At 33.8% G+C, this 17,399-nt stretch overlaps 1 protein-coding gene across 4 annotated transcripts in view; it reads left to right on the plus strand.

The window, feature by feature from the left end:
• Positions 1–15,454, plus strand: part of LOC130242856 (DNA-binding protein SATB1) — a 128,722-nt gene extending 113,268 nt beyond the window's left edge. For all 4 annotated transcript variants that reach the window (XM_056474794.1, XM_056474793.1, XM_056474796.1 and 1 more), the window contains 2 exons: positions 2,775–2,981; positions 9,765–15,454. In XM_056474794.1, the coding sequence (XP_056330769.1) occupies positions 2,775–2,981; positions 9,765–10,325 (768 nt within the window). In that variant the 3' untranslated portion in view covers positions 10,326–15,454. The remainder of the gene's footprint in view (positions 1–2,774; positions 2,982–9,764) is intronic.
• Positions 15,455–17,399: the final 1,945 nt, after the last annotated feature.

The following is a 17,399-nucleotide window of genomic DNA, read 5'->3' on the forward strand; positions in this document are numbered from 1 at the left end:
TGAATTAGTGCGTATGGGTGTTTCCCAATACTGAGTTGCAGCTGGAAGGGCATCCGCTCTGTAAAACATATGCTGGATAAGTTGGCGGTTCATTCCGCTGTGGCGACCCTTAATTATTAAGGGACTAAGCCAAAGGAAAATGAATGAGCGAATGAATTTAAATATAGAAAATGGCTTTTTTGAATAACAATAATATTCAATTATATTAATGATTCTTGTAGTTGTGTGACACTGAAGACTGGAGAAATGATGATGAAATTTTCAGCTTTTCATAGCAGAAAATAAATGATGTTTTAATATAGAAAATGGCTATTTTAATTGGAAATAATGTTTAATTCCATTTATGATTATTGTAGTCATTAGATTTCAAAGACTGGAGAAATGATCATGAAAATTCAGCTTTTCATGCATTAAAATATATTATATTTAAAGATATTTAAAAAAAAGAAAGAAAATTGATATTTTAAATGGCAATGATATTCGATTGCATTAATGATTATTGTAGTCGGGATTGATTTTGAAAAAAACTACGAAAAATTAAGGTTTTTTATGGCAGAAATTTTTATGGTGTTTTGATTAATAAATAATGCCTTGCAACTATAAAAGTAGAAGATATGACAGGAAATATTCGATTCAATTCAATTAATCTTTATTTGTATAGTGCTTTTACAATGTAGATTGTGTCAAAGCAGCTTCACATAGAAGATTATAGTGAATTGAAACAGTGTAGTTCAGTTTTCAGAGTTTAAGTTCAGTTCAGTTTAGATTAGCTCAATTCAGTTCAATGTGTTTTAATATTTACTGCTGAGAGTCCAAACACTGAAGAGTAATCCATCAATGCACCGCTCTACAAGTCTCAAACTATGCAAGCCAACTTCAACAATGGGCGAAAGTGAAGAGAAAAAAAAACCTTGGGAGAAACCTGGCTCAGTTAGCACGACCATTTCCATATGGCAAAACGTCTTGTGGAGAGCTGGAGAACGCAGGACATCAGCGAAGACTCGGCTGTTCCTGGAGTCTCACAGGAATTAGTCTCAGGCTCTCTGCTCCTCCATGACCACCACAGCAGCTGCTACGGCCTGGTCCTGGAATGTGGGAACCTTGGGATCATCTCTTCAAAGGCCTTGGATCACTTCAGTGGTGCTACATAATCTCTGGGGGCCTCGGGATGAGTATCCCCAGGTGGAAATAGAGAATAAAGAGAATAATTAGCGTAGCTGCTGTTCATAGTGTATATAATCGAGATGCAGAGACCTGCGTGGAGCACATTCATGCATCCTACTGCTATGTGATGCAATGAGTGCATGCTTTGCTAAAAAGACACGTCTTTAATCTAGTTTTGAACTGCGAGAGTGTGTCTGAATATATTCATATATTTTTTCAGATTCATTTTAACTAGTTTTTTTTCACATTCTATTGCACACTGATCAGTTCACACTATTTGTTATTTCTGTGTACTGCTTTCCTATAAACTAAAATGTACAATATTTTATATTAGACATCTGTGTTGAAAGGAGTTCATAATTGGTCTGATTACTTATCCAGTTCCTTAACATTTCCATTAACTATTCTATAGTTATGAGAAAATTCAGCTTTGCACCACAGGAATAAATAATATTTTAGAATAGAATTTGGATATTCCAATAAACAATAGTTGTTTGACAATTCTCACTATTTTACTGTGTTTTTAATAAATGAATGCAGCCATTTGTTATGCATAAGAGGTTCAAAACATTTTTAAAAATCCTACAAACCACAAACTTTTGAAACAGTAGTGTACATGACAGGAAACATGTAGTGTCTTCAAGTGGTTTTGTTTTAACCAGAACTTGTTTCTTTTTACATTTCACGTTTTTCCATATGATGTGGTCTGTGTGCACTTTTTTCATTTCCTGGAGCTAGAACTGTATTGTAGCTTATATTCTAAGAATAATCTTATTTAAAAGCTTATTTAAATATTTGTTTACTGCATAATCTTTCAAGTTACTGAGTGAAATGTAATTAAACATTATTTAAATCTAAATTTAGTTTGATTTAGGAAAATTAATATCACATTTTTTCCAGTGTTAAATTAATAATATATATAAAAAAATTCAACCTGAAGTGAGCAATGTTATTCATGCATTAATTATGTAAGCAAAGCATGTATGCAATGACCTATTAATTTTAAATTACCAAATATATTAAAATAATATTATTGATAAGCAGAGGAGAGTACTTGCAAAAACATTCAAATCAAATATGCAGTATATATAGTAAGTCAAAATTATTAGCCGTCCTGTGAATTTTTCTTCTTTCCTTTACAATTATTTCCCAAATGATGATTAACAATGCAAGGATTTTTTCCAAAGTATTCCCTATAATAATATTTGGAATATTTTCGCCAAAACAATTAAAAGAAAATGATTATTTTTATATTAAAGATTATTTTATATATTAAAATCAATATTAGCCCCCTTTTTTAATGTCTACAGAACAAACCACTGTGATACAATGACTTGCCTAATTAACCTAACTTGCCTAATTAATCTAGATAAGCCTTTAAATGTCACTTTAAGCTGAATACTAGTATCTTGAAAAATATCTAATACAATATTATTTACTGTCATCATAGCAAAGATGAAATAAATCAGATATTAGAAATCAGCCATTAAAACTTTTATGTTTAGAAATGTGTTGAAATAATTGTTTCTTTGTTAAACAGAACTTTTATTTAATTATAATAATTTTTTTCCATTTTAACCTGAATTTTTCTGACGTGTGTTGTCCTGCAGGGCTGGCTGTGTGAGTTGCTGCGCTGGAAAGAGGACCCGTCTCCAGAGAACCGAACGCTCTGGGAAAACCTGTCCATGATCCGCCGCTTCCTCAGTTTGTCCCAAGTGGAGCGAGATGTCATTTATGAGCAGGAGAGCAATGGAGGACAGCAGCATCACGCAGACAGACCTCCTCACCTGATGCATGTGCCCACAGACCCACTGCAGGTGCGATTTATATACAATGCACACAGTCCCAGCAGCTGTACACAGAAAACACACAAAATCAGTACATAGGACGCATGCATTTCCACAGAATACTGGTTGTGTATTAGTTAGTTCACTGATGAATATGAATGTCACTCAGTATGTTTATGTTGACAACAGTATTCTGATGTTTACATGATTGTTGTCCACAGTTTGCTCATCTAAACATGGACGCTTTGGTTACAGCCTACTGATAATCATTTATATAGGAATTATATAAGGATTTATTATGAAAAAATCACTTTTATAAGGGGCTTAAACACAGTTGTGTAGCAACAGCGTGCGAATATAACCAGCGTCTAAAACAGAGGTGTCCAAAGTCAGTCCTGGAGGGCCGGTGTCCTGCATATTTTAGTTCTAAGCCCAATTAAACACACCTGAACCAGCTAGTCAAGCTCTTTCTAGGTATACTAGAAACTTCCAGGGGTGTGTTGAAGAAAGTTGGAGCTTAACTATGCAGGACACTGGCCCTCCAGGACCGACTTTGGACACCCGTGGTCTAAAAGTAAAACTTAATTAATTATATTTTTTATAATCAGCACTTTGATTGACATCTCCCTTTGCACGTCATCAGAGGAAGAAAGTCCCGTCCATTAGTGACTAACTTTCCCTCATTTGCATAGACAGCCCTGAGTGAGAAGCAGCTGACCGTTTTTATTATGTACACTTGGAATTTTAAGATCGAGATTAGAAAACAGCTATTTGTATCGAATAAACAAACATTTTACATGCTATCTTTAATTTTGTCTTTAGTTTGATGAAGATATGGCTATATAAATATAAAACATTGAATTTTTCCATGCCCTGTCCCTCTGACTGGTACTTGGTCCACCCCTGTGCCAGCCCATTAAACACTCAAGAATTTATTTTTGCTGCTTGTTCAAACTACTTACTTAAAATGAGCTGCAACAACACAATTCTTGAGTTTTATTTAGGACAATCTAATTGTTTTATGTTCAGTCTACTTAAATTTGTTATGTACAGCATGACAACATGAATAGATTGTATTTTTATAGTGTATGAAGTTATATCAAATATTCCTATAATCCTCGACTTAAATCTGTAGTCTTTGCTTACTTTGACTTGTTCACCAATTAATAGCCACTGCAAATTCTTCCTCTGATGAAATTCTGTCAGTATGAGAAGATTTGATGTGTGACTAGCCATCAAACCAACAACCAAAGTGAGCAACAAATCTGATGACACGATTAGCACAAACCACTTCAAACGAGTCGGGACGACAGAAGATCAAGAAGAGAAACTGATTGAGTTATAAAGTGAAAAGGAGAGTTTTTAGGACATCGCTGTATCGTGACAAGGATTAAAAAATAATTGGCACGGATACAGTAGCTCATTCTATACCACGAGAATAGATCATTTCAAATTCTGATATATTTTGTATGACATTTATTGACTTTTATTTCATGTAATGACGTAAAACGCATGAAGAATCTTTTTGCGTGTCTGTTTTTGACACATCGTCCAACCAGGATTCACGACAGTGGCCAATAGTATGAAAACATAAGAATTTGTATCCACCCTTTAGTGTTTGCATACATAGCATAACATATTATTTACCTGCACTTTCGTAAAACAAATTTCGATTCAATTCTCCATTAAATTTTAATGACATATGGTATGCACTCAAAAAAGAACTCATTGGATGAACTCAATTTATTTGAGGGCAGGATTTCCATCCATTAAATTTGTTTAGTACCAACTAAAAAAACTTTACACAATTGAATGCAATTGAGTTGATCCAACATGATTTTATCACATAAAAGTTTAAATACATTAGTATTTTTATTTAACTTAAACTCAAATGTCTGATAATGTCATGTATGTCTATTATGTGCTGTACATTTCAAAGTCCTATTCTAAATGAACTATGAGAGCCATTTTTTTAATATTTATAATTATTTTCACCTTTATTGATAGGACAGTGGAGATTAGAGACAGCAAAAGTGTGGGGAGCAGAGATAGGGGAAGGATCGGCAAAGGACCTGAAGCCGGGAATCGAACTCGGGTCACCGCGAGCACCTCGGTGCTATGTGTCGATGTACTAACCACTAGGCTATTGGCGCCGACATAAGAGCCATTTTTAAGCATATTTCATGAGTTACATATACAATTAATTGAGACTGATCTCAGAACTCATTTGAGGACAGTTATTGCTCACTTAGCAAAGCAACAAACTGTATTTTTGCTAATTAAGCTGCCGACACCCAAAACATGAGTGCCTCTACAAGGTGGTAATCTCAAAACTCAAAGCATTACATGAAACTCTTCTAAATCTTCAAACTATAGTGAAGATTAAACGAACAAGTCTTTTTATTAACTTTAAACTCCTAAGATTACTTTTATTGTCAACATTTCCCTCTCTTACTTCAATCCTACGCAAAGCACTACAGATCCCCTATAACCAGGTAGTTGGACCAACACAATTCCTTCATGTTGTACCAACACAAAATACTTAAGTTAACTCAATGATTTACAAATTTAAGTGGACTGAACTTAAAACAAATAAATTGGCAAAAGAAATGACAAGAATTATGTTGCTTCAGCTCATTTTAAACAGGTAGTTTGAACAAGCAGCAATAATAAATATTTTTGAGTGAGTTGATGCTTGAATTTTGGAGGAAACATTGGATGGCATACTGTGGGGATGATGTAATGATGTTAATCAATCCACATACTGTATTATAACATATAAAATGAATGCATGAAATGAATATACTAAAAGCTACACTTTAATCTAAATGTTAATTATAATTAGATTACTGAAGTCCACGTAAACGTACGCAGTGCTGAAGAATGTGATTCACCAACACACACCGTACACTGCACAGCTACAGTGCGTCTGCTGGAAACGCTGTATGTATTAAATAACCATATGGTAATGCCTCCTTTATTTTTTATTTTTACCATAAACATGCCTAATTAAGCCAGTGTTTTGATCATTTGAAGTTTGGAGGTTCTGCGCCGTGCTGCTGTGTAAGCAAAACAGTCATTAGCAACATCATTTGTCTGCATTTAGATATTAAGGACAGCTCGCTATTTTGATAAATTCATCGCCATTCCGAATCCATATTTAATCAGAAAAATCCCCCAAGTTCTTGCGCTTACAGCTGCGTATTTGATCAGATATTATTTTGTTTACTCGCAAGCATATGGTCATTCCAAGAAAATAGCGTGCAGGGAAGAAAAACATTTATTCGCTCCCATTTTCACCACTTAAGGCGATGAGATCCAGGCATGGCTGCTGAAGATTTGCAGATCAGACGTCTGCTCCAGCATTTACTCGCGGTTTACTAGGAGCTGCATTTGTTAACGATTCTTAACAACATTGTTAGCATCAATAACAGTGAACATATTGCATACAACATTGTTCAGTGACATTTATTATAAATACTTTTAGCATTAAAAGTTTAGTTAAATAAGAGAAAAAAAACATTTAGTTTTGTTGAATATTGAAGTGAATATATATATATATATATATATATATATATAGAATTATTAGCCCCCCTGAATTATTAGCCTCCCTGTTTATTTTTTCCCCCAATTTCTGTTTAATGGAGAGAATATTTTTTCAACACATTTCTAATCATAATAGTTTTAATAACTCATCTCCAATAACTGATTTATTTTATCTTTGTCATGATGACAGTCAATAATATTTGACTAGATATTTTTCAAGACACTTCTATACAGCTTAAAGTGACATTTAAAGGCTTAACTAGGTTAATTAGGTTATCTACGCAGGTTAGTATCAGACATACTGTGAAAATGTCCTTGCTTTGTTAAACATCATTTGGGAAATATTTAAAAAAGAAAAAAAATTCCAAGGGGGCTAATAATTCTGACTTCAACTGTATATATGTAATTTATTTTTTTAAATATATTATTACTCTTTTAATTGTTTAATAGTTTGGAAACCAAATCAGTGGATCAAATTATTTCTAATTATTAAGAAGCTTAGCTGAAAGCTGAACATTGTTATACTGAACATTTGTTTATACATATATACAAATTTAAAGTATATTTCAGAATCTTTAAAATGTTTATGTTATGTTATATTTATCTGTCAAATCTGAAGACCAAATTATTTCTCCTTATTAATAAAAAATTAAGCTGAACATTGTTTTTACTTAAAAAAAAAAAACAATATTTGTTTCCATTAACAGGTTAATAAACACTGTAAAAACTGTCATTTAGCAACCAGCCCCTTAGATTTATGGCAGAATATTCTAGCGCTATATTCATTCATTCATTTTCCTTCAGCTTAGTCTCTATTTCAGAGGTTTCCACAGCGGAATGAACCGCAGACTATTCCGGTACATGTTTTACAAAGCGGATGCCCTGCCAGCTGCAACCCAGTACTGGGAAACATACATACACACTCATTTACACACACGCTCATACACTACAGCCAATTTAGTTTATTCAATTCACCTATAGCGTATGTGTTTGGACTGTGACGGAAGCCGGCACACCCAGAGGAAACCCATGCCAACATGGGGAGAACATGCAAATTCCACACAGAAAACCCAACAGCCAGCTGGGACTCAAACCATCAACCTTATTGCTGTAAGACGACAGTGCTAACCACTAAGCCACCGTGCTGCCCTCTAGCACTATATATATATATTCTTAAACCCCAAAATATACTTGTTGTCGGTTGTTGACCTAGTGCAGAAATCTTGTTGGATAACACGCTCTTACACTCTTTCTTTTTGCCTATTGTACTCCAATATCATTGATAAGTTATCAGTACACTTGTGTATGTGTAAAAGTGTTATCAAGCACTCCTGATCCTCTTGGGAATGTCCCAGGAAAAGCCGTCTGTATGGAGTATGGAAAGCAACAGCTGCCGGCCACAATGACCCAAACTCCCAAACAATGGTGCATTTCAAAGTAAATGTGTCATATGTTTATAGCGGTGTGAACATCTCTCGCTGTACCCACACGATGCCATCTCCACACGCATTGAGTCTGTATTTACAGTGTTCAGCGACTGCATTTGAATAGGGCTTGATAAGCAATCAGCAGACTGGTGCTTTTTATGCGGATATTCTGATGAAAGAGTTTGCATTCGCGTTAACAGCCGAACATTAACTACAGGTAAAGCTGTAAAATACACACATCTGATTGCTGGAGATGCAGGCATGACCAAAAAAAAACGTATATTAAAATAGAAGTCATTTTATTTGCACAGTTCTGATGATGATGTGTGGATCTCTATGCTTATTTTTACTAGGAACTCAACTTTTTATCACTTTGTATCCCTCAGTTGGTTTGTTGATTTGCAATTGTTATTAATAATTGTCCTAATTATTTACAAAATAATAAGCTGTTTGACATGTATAATTGAACTATTGAGTGCAACGATGTGAAATGAATAACATTTAAAAACATTATAAAATGCATTTGGATCTATAATAAAATATTTTAATTTAATTTGACTCAGATCAGTTAATAAAATAATTAATATAAAGTAAATCTTATATTAGTTGATAAAGTATATTACAAAATGTATATATTAATATATATATATATTAATAAATATAAATATATATAGTAAAAATAATATATATTAAACACGGCGACGCAGTGGCGCAGTAGGTAGTGCTGTCGCCTCACAGCAAGAAGGTCGCTGTTTCGAGCCTTTTCATTTTCAGCTTCATTACTCCAGTCTTCAGAGCCACATGATCCTTCAGAAATCACTCTAATATTTATTATTATTATTATTATAAGAATTATTATTAATGTTATTATTATTAATGGTAATAGTAATAAAAGCAATAAAGAATGGAGTAATAATTTCATTTGAAACTACATACAACAAGTAATAAATACATATTTAATAAAGAAGTATTTACTGTAACAATTGAACTTTTTATTTTACATTTAATAAATCCCGCCATGATTTAAATAAAATTAATAATAAAAAAAACTGACCCCAAACCGGTAGTTGACCGGTAGTTTATTTATTTTTATTTATTTTGTTGCTTCATATTATAACCTGACCTAATAAGTCTGACATCACTATATTTTTTAAATAAATAAATAAATAAAATAAACACTTTCCAGAAAATATTTGAACCTATAAAGGGTTTTAACACGCACCTTATTTTTTTCTCTCTCCACCTTCCAGACTCATCAACATTTATTTTATTTTATTGTATCTTAAACCTAATGGTCTTGCTGTAGCTATAGCTAAAACTGTTTTCTCTCTATTTATTTTAGAACATTTATTTAATTAATTTTATCTTCATACACTTTAATATATTTATTATATTTCTGTTAATTTATTTTATTGTAATTTTTTTGATCATATTAGATTATAGCAAAAGTAAAAACCTGTTAATAAGTCTGACATCAGTATAACTATTTAAAATATAAACAAGTAAAATAAACACTTTTAGAAAAGCTTCAAAAAGCAAAGCTAACATTATACATTCACACTCGTTTCAAACCTTAATATTTAAATGTATAAAACTTGACATTTTTTTAAACATTTATACACACATACACCTATTTATTCAACAATACACAGTCAAAATTGTGTATTCTTTCCTTTATCATCTGTTTCTTTATCCTGTCACTGTCATTCTGCTGCACTGTGGAATCTTCTGCCACCAAAACATATTACCTGCCAACATACCTGGCATTAAAGCGCTTTCTGATTCTGATTCTAAAAGTTTTTAACACATACCCTGTAAATTCTTCTTCTCCTTCTCCCAGACTCATCAACAGCCTCCCTCTCAGCTCCAGGTTCCTCTGCCCCTTCCTCACCCATCCCAGCCTCTCCTATCCCAGCAGCCGCTTCAACCCCTCCAGCTGCAGCAGCAGCAGACAGAGCCTCGTCTCCCCCCTCGACAGCCCACCACCGCCTCCCCCGCCGAAACAGAGGACGAAACCCGCTGCAAGAGCCGCCAGCCCAACCGCATCTCCATGGAGGCCCTGGGAATCCTGCAGAGCTTCATCCAGGACGTGGGTCTGTATCCAGACGAGGAGGCCATACACACGCTCTCGGCACAGCTGGACCTGCCCAAACACACCATCATCAAATTCTTCCAGAACCAGCGCTTCTATATAAACCACGCCAGCAAGCTTAAAGAGTCTACCATCGGCTTCCCAAACAACAACAACAAGGACGAGGGTCTGACGGATTTTAAGGAGGCCGAGCTGATGACCGAGCTGGAAGAAAGCGTGCAGACCAACAACACCATGTTCTCCATTAAAATGGAAGAGCATCTGGCGCCCGAGACGCACCTTCAGATTGAGCAGGAGGCTAAAGAGTAACTGGAAAACTCTCTGTTATATTCTCTCTTCTTTCTTTCACTCTTGTCTGTGTTTGCATTGAGTGGAAACTGACTTTTTACACAAGACTGAATCAGATGATGATGAACTTTCACTTTTTTTGTAAAGCGTGGATTACTTCACTGTAAAGACTCATGCATCATTTCAATAATCTGCACAATTAAAACAAAATGTACAAAAAACACACACAAAAAAGGAATATTTAAAGGAATAGTTCATTATTGGATGGAAATTGTTGTCTAAAAGTGTTATTTAAAAACCCTGATTTGTTTGATGTGATCAAAAATAGCATAAAAATTGCCATTTCATTACTTTTAAATAGTACTTTTTCAACATTAATATAACAGTATGATCATTTTTGCTAAAACAATCTTCTTCTCTAAACCGTCTTTCGCATGAGACGTTAAATCGAGGTCCTCACTCATTAAAAATGGCACTTCTCGTAAAGAGTAGGTAACCCTGGTGTCCTGGCCAAATTCCCTCCTTCAGTATGGAGTCAGGGCCATATATACTTGCAAAATAAAAGTTTTGCAAACAAAAAATTAAATAATGAGCAAAAAAATGTATAAATAAATGCAAATCTCCAAAAATCGCAAAGCAAAAATGTATTTTTTTGCTAAATAAAAATAAATGTAGCTAACAAGAATAAAGAACTGCAAATAAAAATCAAGCAGTGCAAAAATAAATAAATAAATAAATAAATAAATAAATAAATAAATAAATAAAATATTTGCCATTTAATTAATCGTGTTTCACTTTCTGGCCCTGATTTAACAAGGGGGCGGAGTCAAGGGAACTTGGGCATTTTACAGGCCCGGATCTGCCTCCATTTAAGCGACGTCACCACCTGGAGTCACAGTACTACTGAGGTGGTCTTACAGCCCAGTAGATCTAGGCCTGCCATAATCGCTCAAGATCCCTTGACTCCGCCCCCCTGTCAAATCAGGGCCACACAGTGAAACATCCTAGGAACGTGAAATGCAAAGTGAAAACAGCATCGCAAACTCTAAAAAGCTAATCAAAATGAGCATTGCAATTTATTGGACAGGTTTTGTAAAGGCAATGATATAAAAAATGTTTTGCAAATATATATAGTTGATTTTTAATTGTAAGAATTTTATTTATTTTTATTTTTTTGCACTGCTTGTTTTTATTTGCAGTTCTTGTTTTGTTTGAAAATTGGATTTTTATTTCTTAAAACTTAATTTTCCCGTTGTAGTTCTTTATTTTTGTTAGCAAATTTTTTTTTTTATTTCTCAAAAATAAATTTTCGCATTTGCATTTGTTTATTTTTTTATTTTTCTCAATACTTTATTATTTGTTTGCAAAACTTTCTTCTATTTTGCAAGTATATATGGCCCTAGACTGACTCCATACATCAGCCCTTACCCATCATGGTTCCCCAATCATCCCCATCCACCAAATTGTCTCTATCACTGTCTCTCCACTCCACCTATAGCTGGTGTGTGGTGAGCGCACTGACGCCGTTGTCCTGTGGCACCAATTGGATGCTGCACACTGGTGGTGGTGTGGAGAGACGGCCCTCATGATTGCGAAGCGCTTTGGCCATACACGATAAATGCGCTATATTAGTACACATTACAATTTAAATGATATATTTTATTAATTAATCCAATGGACTTGCCATAAAATACAATTAAAAATACATTTCATTAATTCATATCTCTCAATTTATTTTTTTATTTAGTTTATTCATTCATTCATTTTCTTTTTAGCTTAGTCCCTTTATTAATCAGGGGTCGCCACAGCAGAATGAACCACCAACTTATCCAGCATATGTTTTACACAGTGGATGCCTTTTAGCCACGTCCCAGTACTGGGAAACACCGATACAAACTAATTCACACACATACACTACGGACAATTTAGTTTATTCAGTTCACCTATAGCGCATGTGTTTGGACTGTGGGGGAAACCGGAGCACCTGGAGGAAACCCACGCCAACACGGGGAAAACATGCAAACTTCACACAGAAATGCCAACTGGCCCAGCTGGGACTCAAACCAGCGACCTTCTTGCTGTGAGACGACAGTGCTATTCACATGCTGTATTTTTGGAGTCACCTTGCTACCAAAAATACAACATGTCATTTATAAATCTTTCTCATTTAATTTAATTATATTTTATTTTTAAATCTAATGGACTTGCCATGAATACAATTTAAACAGTAAATATATTTTCATGCATTAATTTATTTTATTTTAACTGTAAATTTATTTTAAAGACATATTAAACAACTATTTATCTCTCTGTTATTTTATTATTTACATTTTATTTAATGTTATTTTATACATAATGGAATTGCTGTAAATACAGCTAAAAATATTACATTTATGTATAAACGTCACTTTTTATATTATATTACTGTCACTTTATTGTCATATTACTGTCATATTAAACATAAATATAACTAAAAAGACATCTTTTCATCCGTTCACCTTACTCACTTTATTCAATTTTACACCTGACAGACTCAATAGATCAAATTATTCATGTTAAATTGACATCCCTGCAAAAACTTCAAAATAAAAGTCTCTGAATTTGAATTCCATAACCAAAGTCATACATCATTGAATAAATAATTTTATATAGTGTCATAAGTCATTCATTCATTTTCTTTTCGGCTTAGTCCCTTTTATTAATCACCACAGCGAAATGAACCGCCAATTTATGCAGCATATGTTTTACGCAGTAGATGCCCTTCCAGCCGCAACCCAACACTGGGAAACACCCATACACTCTTGCATTCACACACATACACTACGGACAACGTAATTTATTCAATTCACCTATAGCGCATGCGTTTGGACTATGGGGGAAACCGGAGCACCCGGAGCAAACCCACGCGAACACGGAGAACATGCAAACTCCACACAGAAATGCCAACTGACCTAGCTGGGGCTCGAATCAGTGACCTTCTTGCTGTGAGGCGATTGTGCTACCCACTGCACCACCGTGACGCCCATTTACTGTCATATTAAACGTAAATATAACTAAAAATCACTGTTCATCCATTCACCTTACTCACTTTATTCGTTTTTACACCCAATAGACTCAATAGATCAAATGATTCATGTTAAATTGACATCCCTGCAAAAACCTCAAAATAAAAGACTCTAAATTTGAATACCAGAATCATACATCATTAAATAAATACTTTTATATCATGTTAAACGTATAATTCTGACAAAATTCTGACAGATTTTCCCCATATGCATGAACTATTCCTTTAAGTCAACAGTATGTTGCTGTGGATATTTGCCGACTGCACTCGTTGTCTGTTGTTTTTACACTGATTTTGAGCTACTGATTTAAAAAAAAAAGAAAAAAAAAGGAAAGTCAATGGAGTTTGATAGACTTTGATGTTTACGTATGTGATGTTAACTGGATTTTTACAACAAAAAAAAAGGAAAAGGAAAAAATATGCATGAATTTGGAGATGAGGGGTAGACAAAGGCCTTAATGATGAGGTACTGAGTCGAGCACTGCTGGCTAATGAGTTATTCTCTTGGAAATAAAACGATCGCTCAGTCTCTGGATCCCTCTGACCTGCAGGGAAACCGGGGAAAGTCTTATGATTTAGTTTGAAGAAATATAAATATATATATATGAATATAGACATATATTAACTGTAAAATAAAAAATATACAGTCTTAAAGAAACTATGCCAACAAATGCCTTGTACTATATGGCACTGCCGATGTTAGATTATTTTGCAAAACTTTGGTCACTGTAAAATCCTGAATTTCCACAAATGTTTCAAATGTGAATCACAACCTTCGTTCGTGTCCCGCATTATTTATTTTCAGCGTTCTGATGTAATTACGTTCTTTCCCCCGGAGAATCTCCGGTCACTCTTTTAGTTTTATTCGTTTTGCTCATCTTTATTTCTATTTATAAATGTGATTTCGATGGGCAGTAAAATCAGAAGTGTCTTAACGTTTTAAATGGAGAAATGTGCTTTAAAAGTTGCCTAAAAAAAAAAGAAAAAGTGCTGTATGTCAAGCAACTCATGCTACGAGCTTCACGATTAATGTTGTATGCAATTTTTACTATCATGCAAATAAGCTTAGGTAAACGACTAACCTATAGACCACTTTAGAGAGAGAGAGAAAAAAACAAAAACATATGCAATTTGTGTGAAAATCGATGTTTGCAATGTGTCTTCCTTTTGGTTATCGATCCAATTCAAAGCTATTCCTTGTATAAATATGATGTATAAAAAAGTGGTTCTTTTTTTATGAGTTTATTGCAATGAGAACACCAGTTATTTTGTTACGACTGACTGTTTTATAAGTGTTTCTCCGTTTCTTTATGCAGAAAAAAAACAATGTTCTAACTAGGAGTGGTTGCTGATTGTTAATGACACGATTAAACTGTTTGTATTGTACTACGGTATCCTTTTGCGTTCATGTGCATTAAAGAAATATCCACAGCGCAGGACGAGGCAGTCGAGCGCTCCTTCTGCGAGGAATAACCTCCTGGGTGGATGAAGTCGTATTAGTGGCGTGTTTAAGGGTAAATAGACGGCAGGTGTTAAGGCCCTGTTAATGAGTTGATCTGCGGGGATTGGAGGTGTAAAGCTGTGAAGGTGCTTTAACTTGGCGATGAACTCCAGGTGAAGCTCGGAGATGCGTATGGAAATCTGCTTCACCCATATGGAGAGAAATCATCAGTGACCTCTGTGAGCATCCAATGCTTTTCCTAATATTGCAAGGCGAAAATTGGCCTTTTTCTGACTTCAGGATGAGGGTAAGTTCTCGAAACAGACCTGTTTGGCTTTTATTATAAATAATGCCTTTGTTTTGGCAATCTTTGTGTATATACGTGTGGCAGGGGATGAAGTGTGTATATTACTGTAATATATGAAATACGGGGAAATTCACATTTTTGCTAATTGTTTGCTGAACAAAGCACAATTGTTTGTTGTCGAACTGACAGCAGGTTGTTATTATTGCAAGTGGGGGAAATGAATTGGTAACTTTTTCTTTTCTTTCTTTTAAATATGTGAAGTTAAATATTTTAAATGTGTACACTAGCAGGTATTAAATTTCATGACAATGTTAAATAAAATTCCTTATACCACAGAAGCACTTGGTTACGGTGTTGGTTTACAGTGACAAACAATACATTTCAATTCATGTTCATTTCTCTAGCGCTTTTACAATGTAGATTGTGTCAAAACGGCTTAACATACTGTAGAAGTTCCAGTCAATTGAAAATGTGTCATTCCAGTTTTTAGAGTTGAAGTTCAGTTCAGTGTGGTTTAATATTCACTGCTGAAAATTCAAACACTGAAGAGCAAATCCATCAATGCACAGCTCCACAAGTCCTAAACCAAGCAAGCCAGTGGCATTTCCGTTTAGAAATTGATCTGTGATCACCTGGTTGTTGGATTATTATTGTTATTATTATTATTATTATTATTATTATTATTGGATAAGATTTTATTTTGATGGTCCCTATTGCACATTTTGTTTACTAAAAGTTGCATTGCAACTACATTCTAATTCTTATTTGAGTATTAGTAGACTGTCTGCTTCATATCTGTAGATACTGCTCCTTCAACAAACATTTACTGACTATAAGAAACTTTGCAAGTACATGTCAACTTACACTAGTCCCAACCTCAACATAATAATCAACTTATAATTAAAATTAGTTGGCATGTTGATGCAATGTAACTTAAATTCAACAAAATGCATTAAAGGAACCATCAAAGTAAAGTGATGCATTATTATTATTATTATTATTATTATTATTATTATTATTATTATTATTATTATTATTATTATTATTATCTTTATTATCTTTATTATTTTATTCGAATTTTAACTTGAGATTATCATACTTATATTAAAATGTAACCAAATATATACTAAAAACAGACATTTACATATAATTATTTCAAATAAACTCCAATGGTTGCGTAACTAAAAACTATTTAACTAAAAATGTTTAACGCTGTGAAAAAAATCTTACTGCCTTACATTTTTAGCTAAATCTAATTAAATTTCAGTCATCACAACTTACATTAGTCAAACTGACAAAAAGTTAACCCATATATATCTAAAAAAAACAGTTAAAACCTGATTAGCTCATTAAAATAAGTTAAAGTAACATAAATGCATTTGTTGTCATGACTTTTTGTCATCTCATTTTTAGTGTAGACAGAGGTGTTTCCTTTTTGTTTCAGCCAAGATACAAATAAATGACGTGAAAACTACATAAATATGTGGTCTAAAAAGCTCTGCATAAAAGCAATAATATATTTATAAGTATATAATATCATAAAGTTATTTTCAAAAATGAAAAATTATATCGGTGATACTAAAATAACTCTTGATAGCTCTTTTAAATAACTGTTTTATTAGACATTTCTAAAATCAGGTGACTTGTGGGGGAAACCTGGAGAAAACCCACACAATCATGGGGAGAACATGTAAACTCCACACAGAAATGCCAACTGACCCAGCTGAGGCTCGAACCAGTGACCTTTTTGCTGTGAGGCGACACCATGCTGCCCAATATACATAAATTATATTCCGTTATTTCTAAAATAAAATCAACTGTGACAAATGCTACACATGACCTTTTTTCTCCAATATTACTGTACACTGCATGCTGCATAGGACGTTAGTATCGTTTTCTGATCATAGCCTTGCTTTGAGAATACTACACTCAATATTTACCTGGAGAATAAATGAAGACTCAGAAGGCTGACACAATAATAACAGGCTTTGCCATAAAGTGGGAGTTTAAAACACTTACCCAGTACCCATCAGTCCAGAGACGGCAGTAAATCAAACAGGAAATGCAGCAGAAACTCAAGTACTGTATTTCGATGTATCCTTATGCCTCTGCTCTGTAAATGCAGAAAAAAATAATAGCAAAATTAAGAAAATTATTAATTAACACTTCATAGCATACAAAACAAATATATAATTTATTGCAAATTACAGTATTAATAGACAAAAATAAATAAAAATAATATAAATGACAAATTCAGAGAAAATTTATCCTCACAAATGATGG

Source organism: Danio aesculapii, chromosome 16, assembly GCF_903798145.1.
Source record: "Danio aesculapii chromosome 16, fDanAes4.1, whole genome shotgun sequence".
Lineage (NCBI taxonomy): Eukaryota > Metazoa > Chordata > Actinopteri > Cypriniformes > Danionidae > Danio > Danio aesculapii.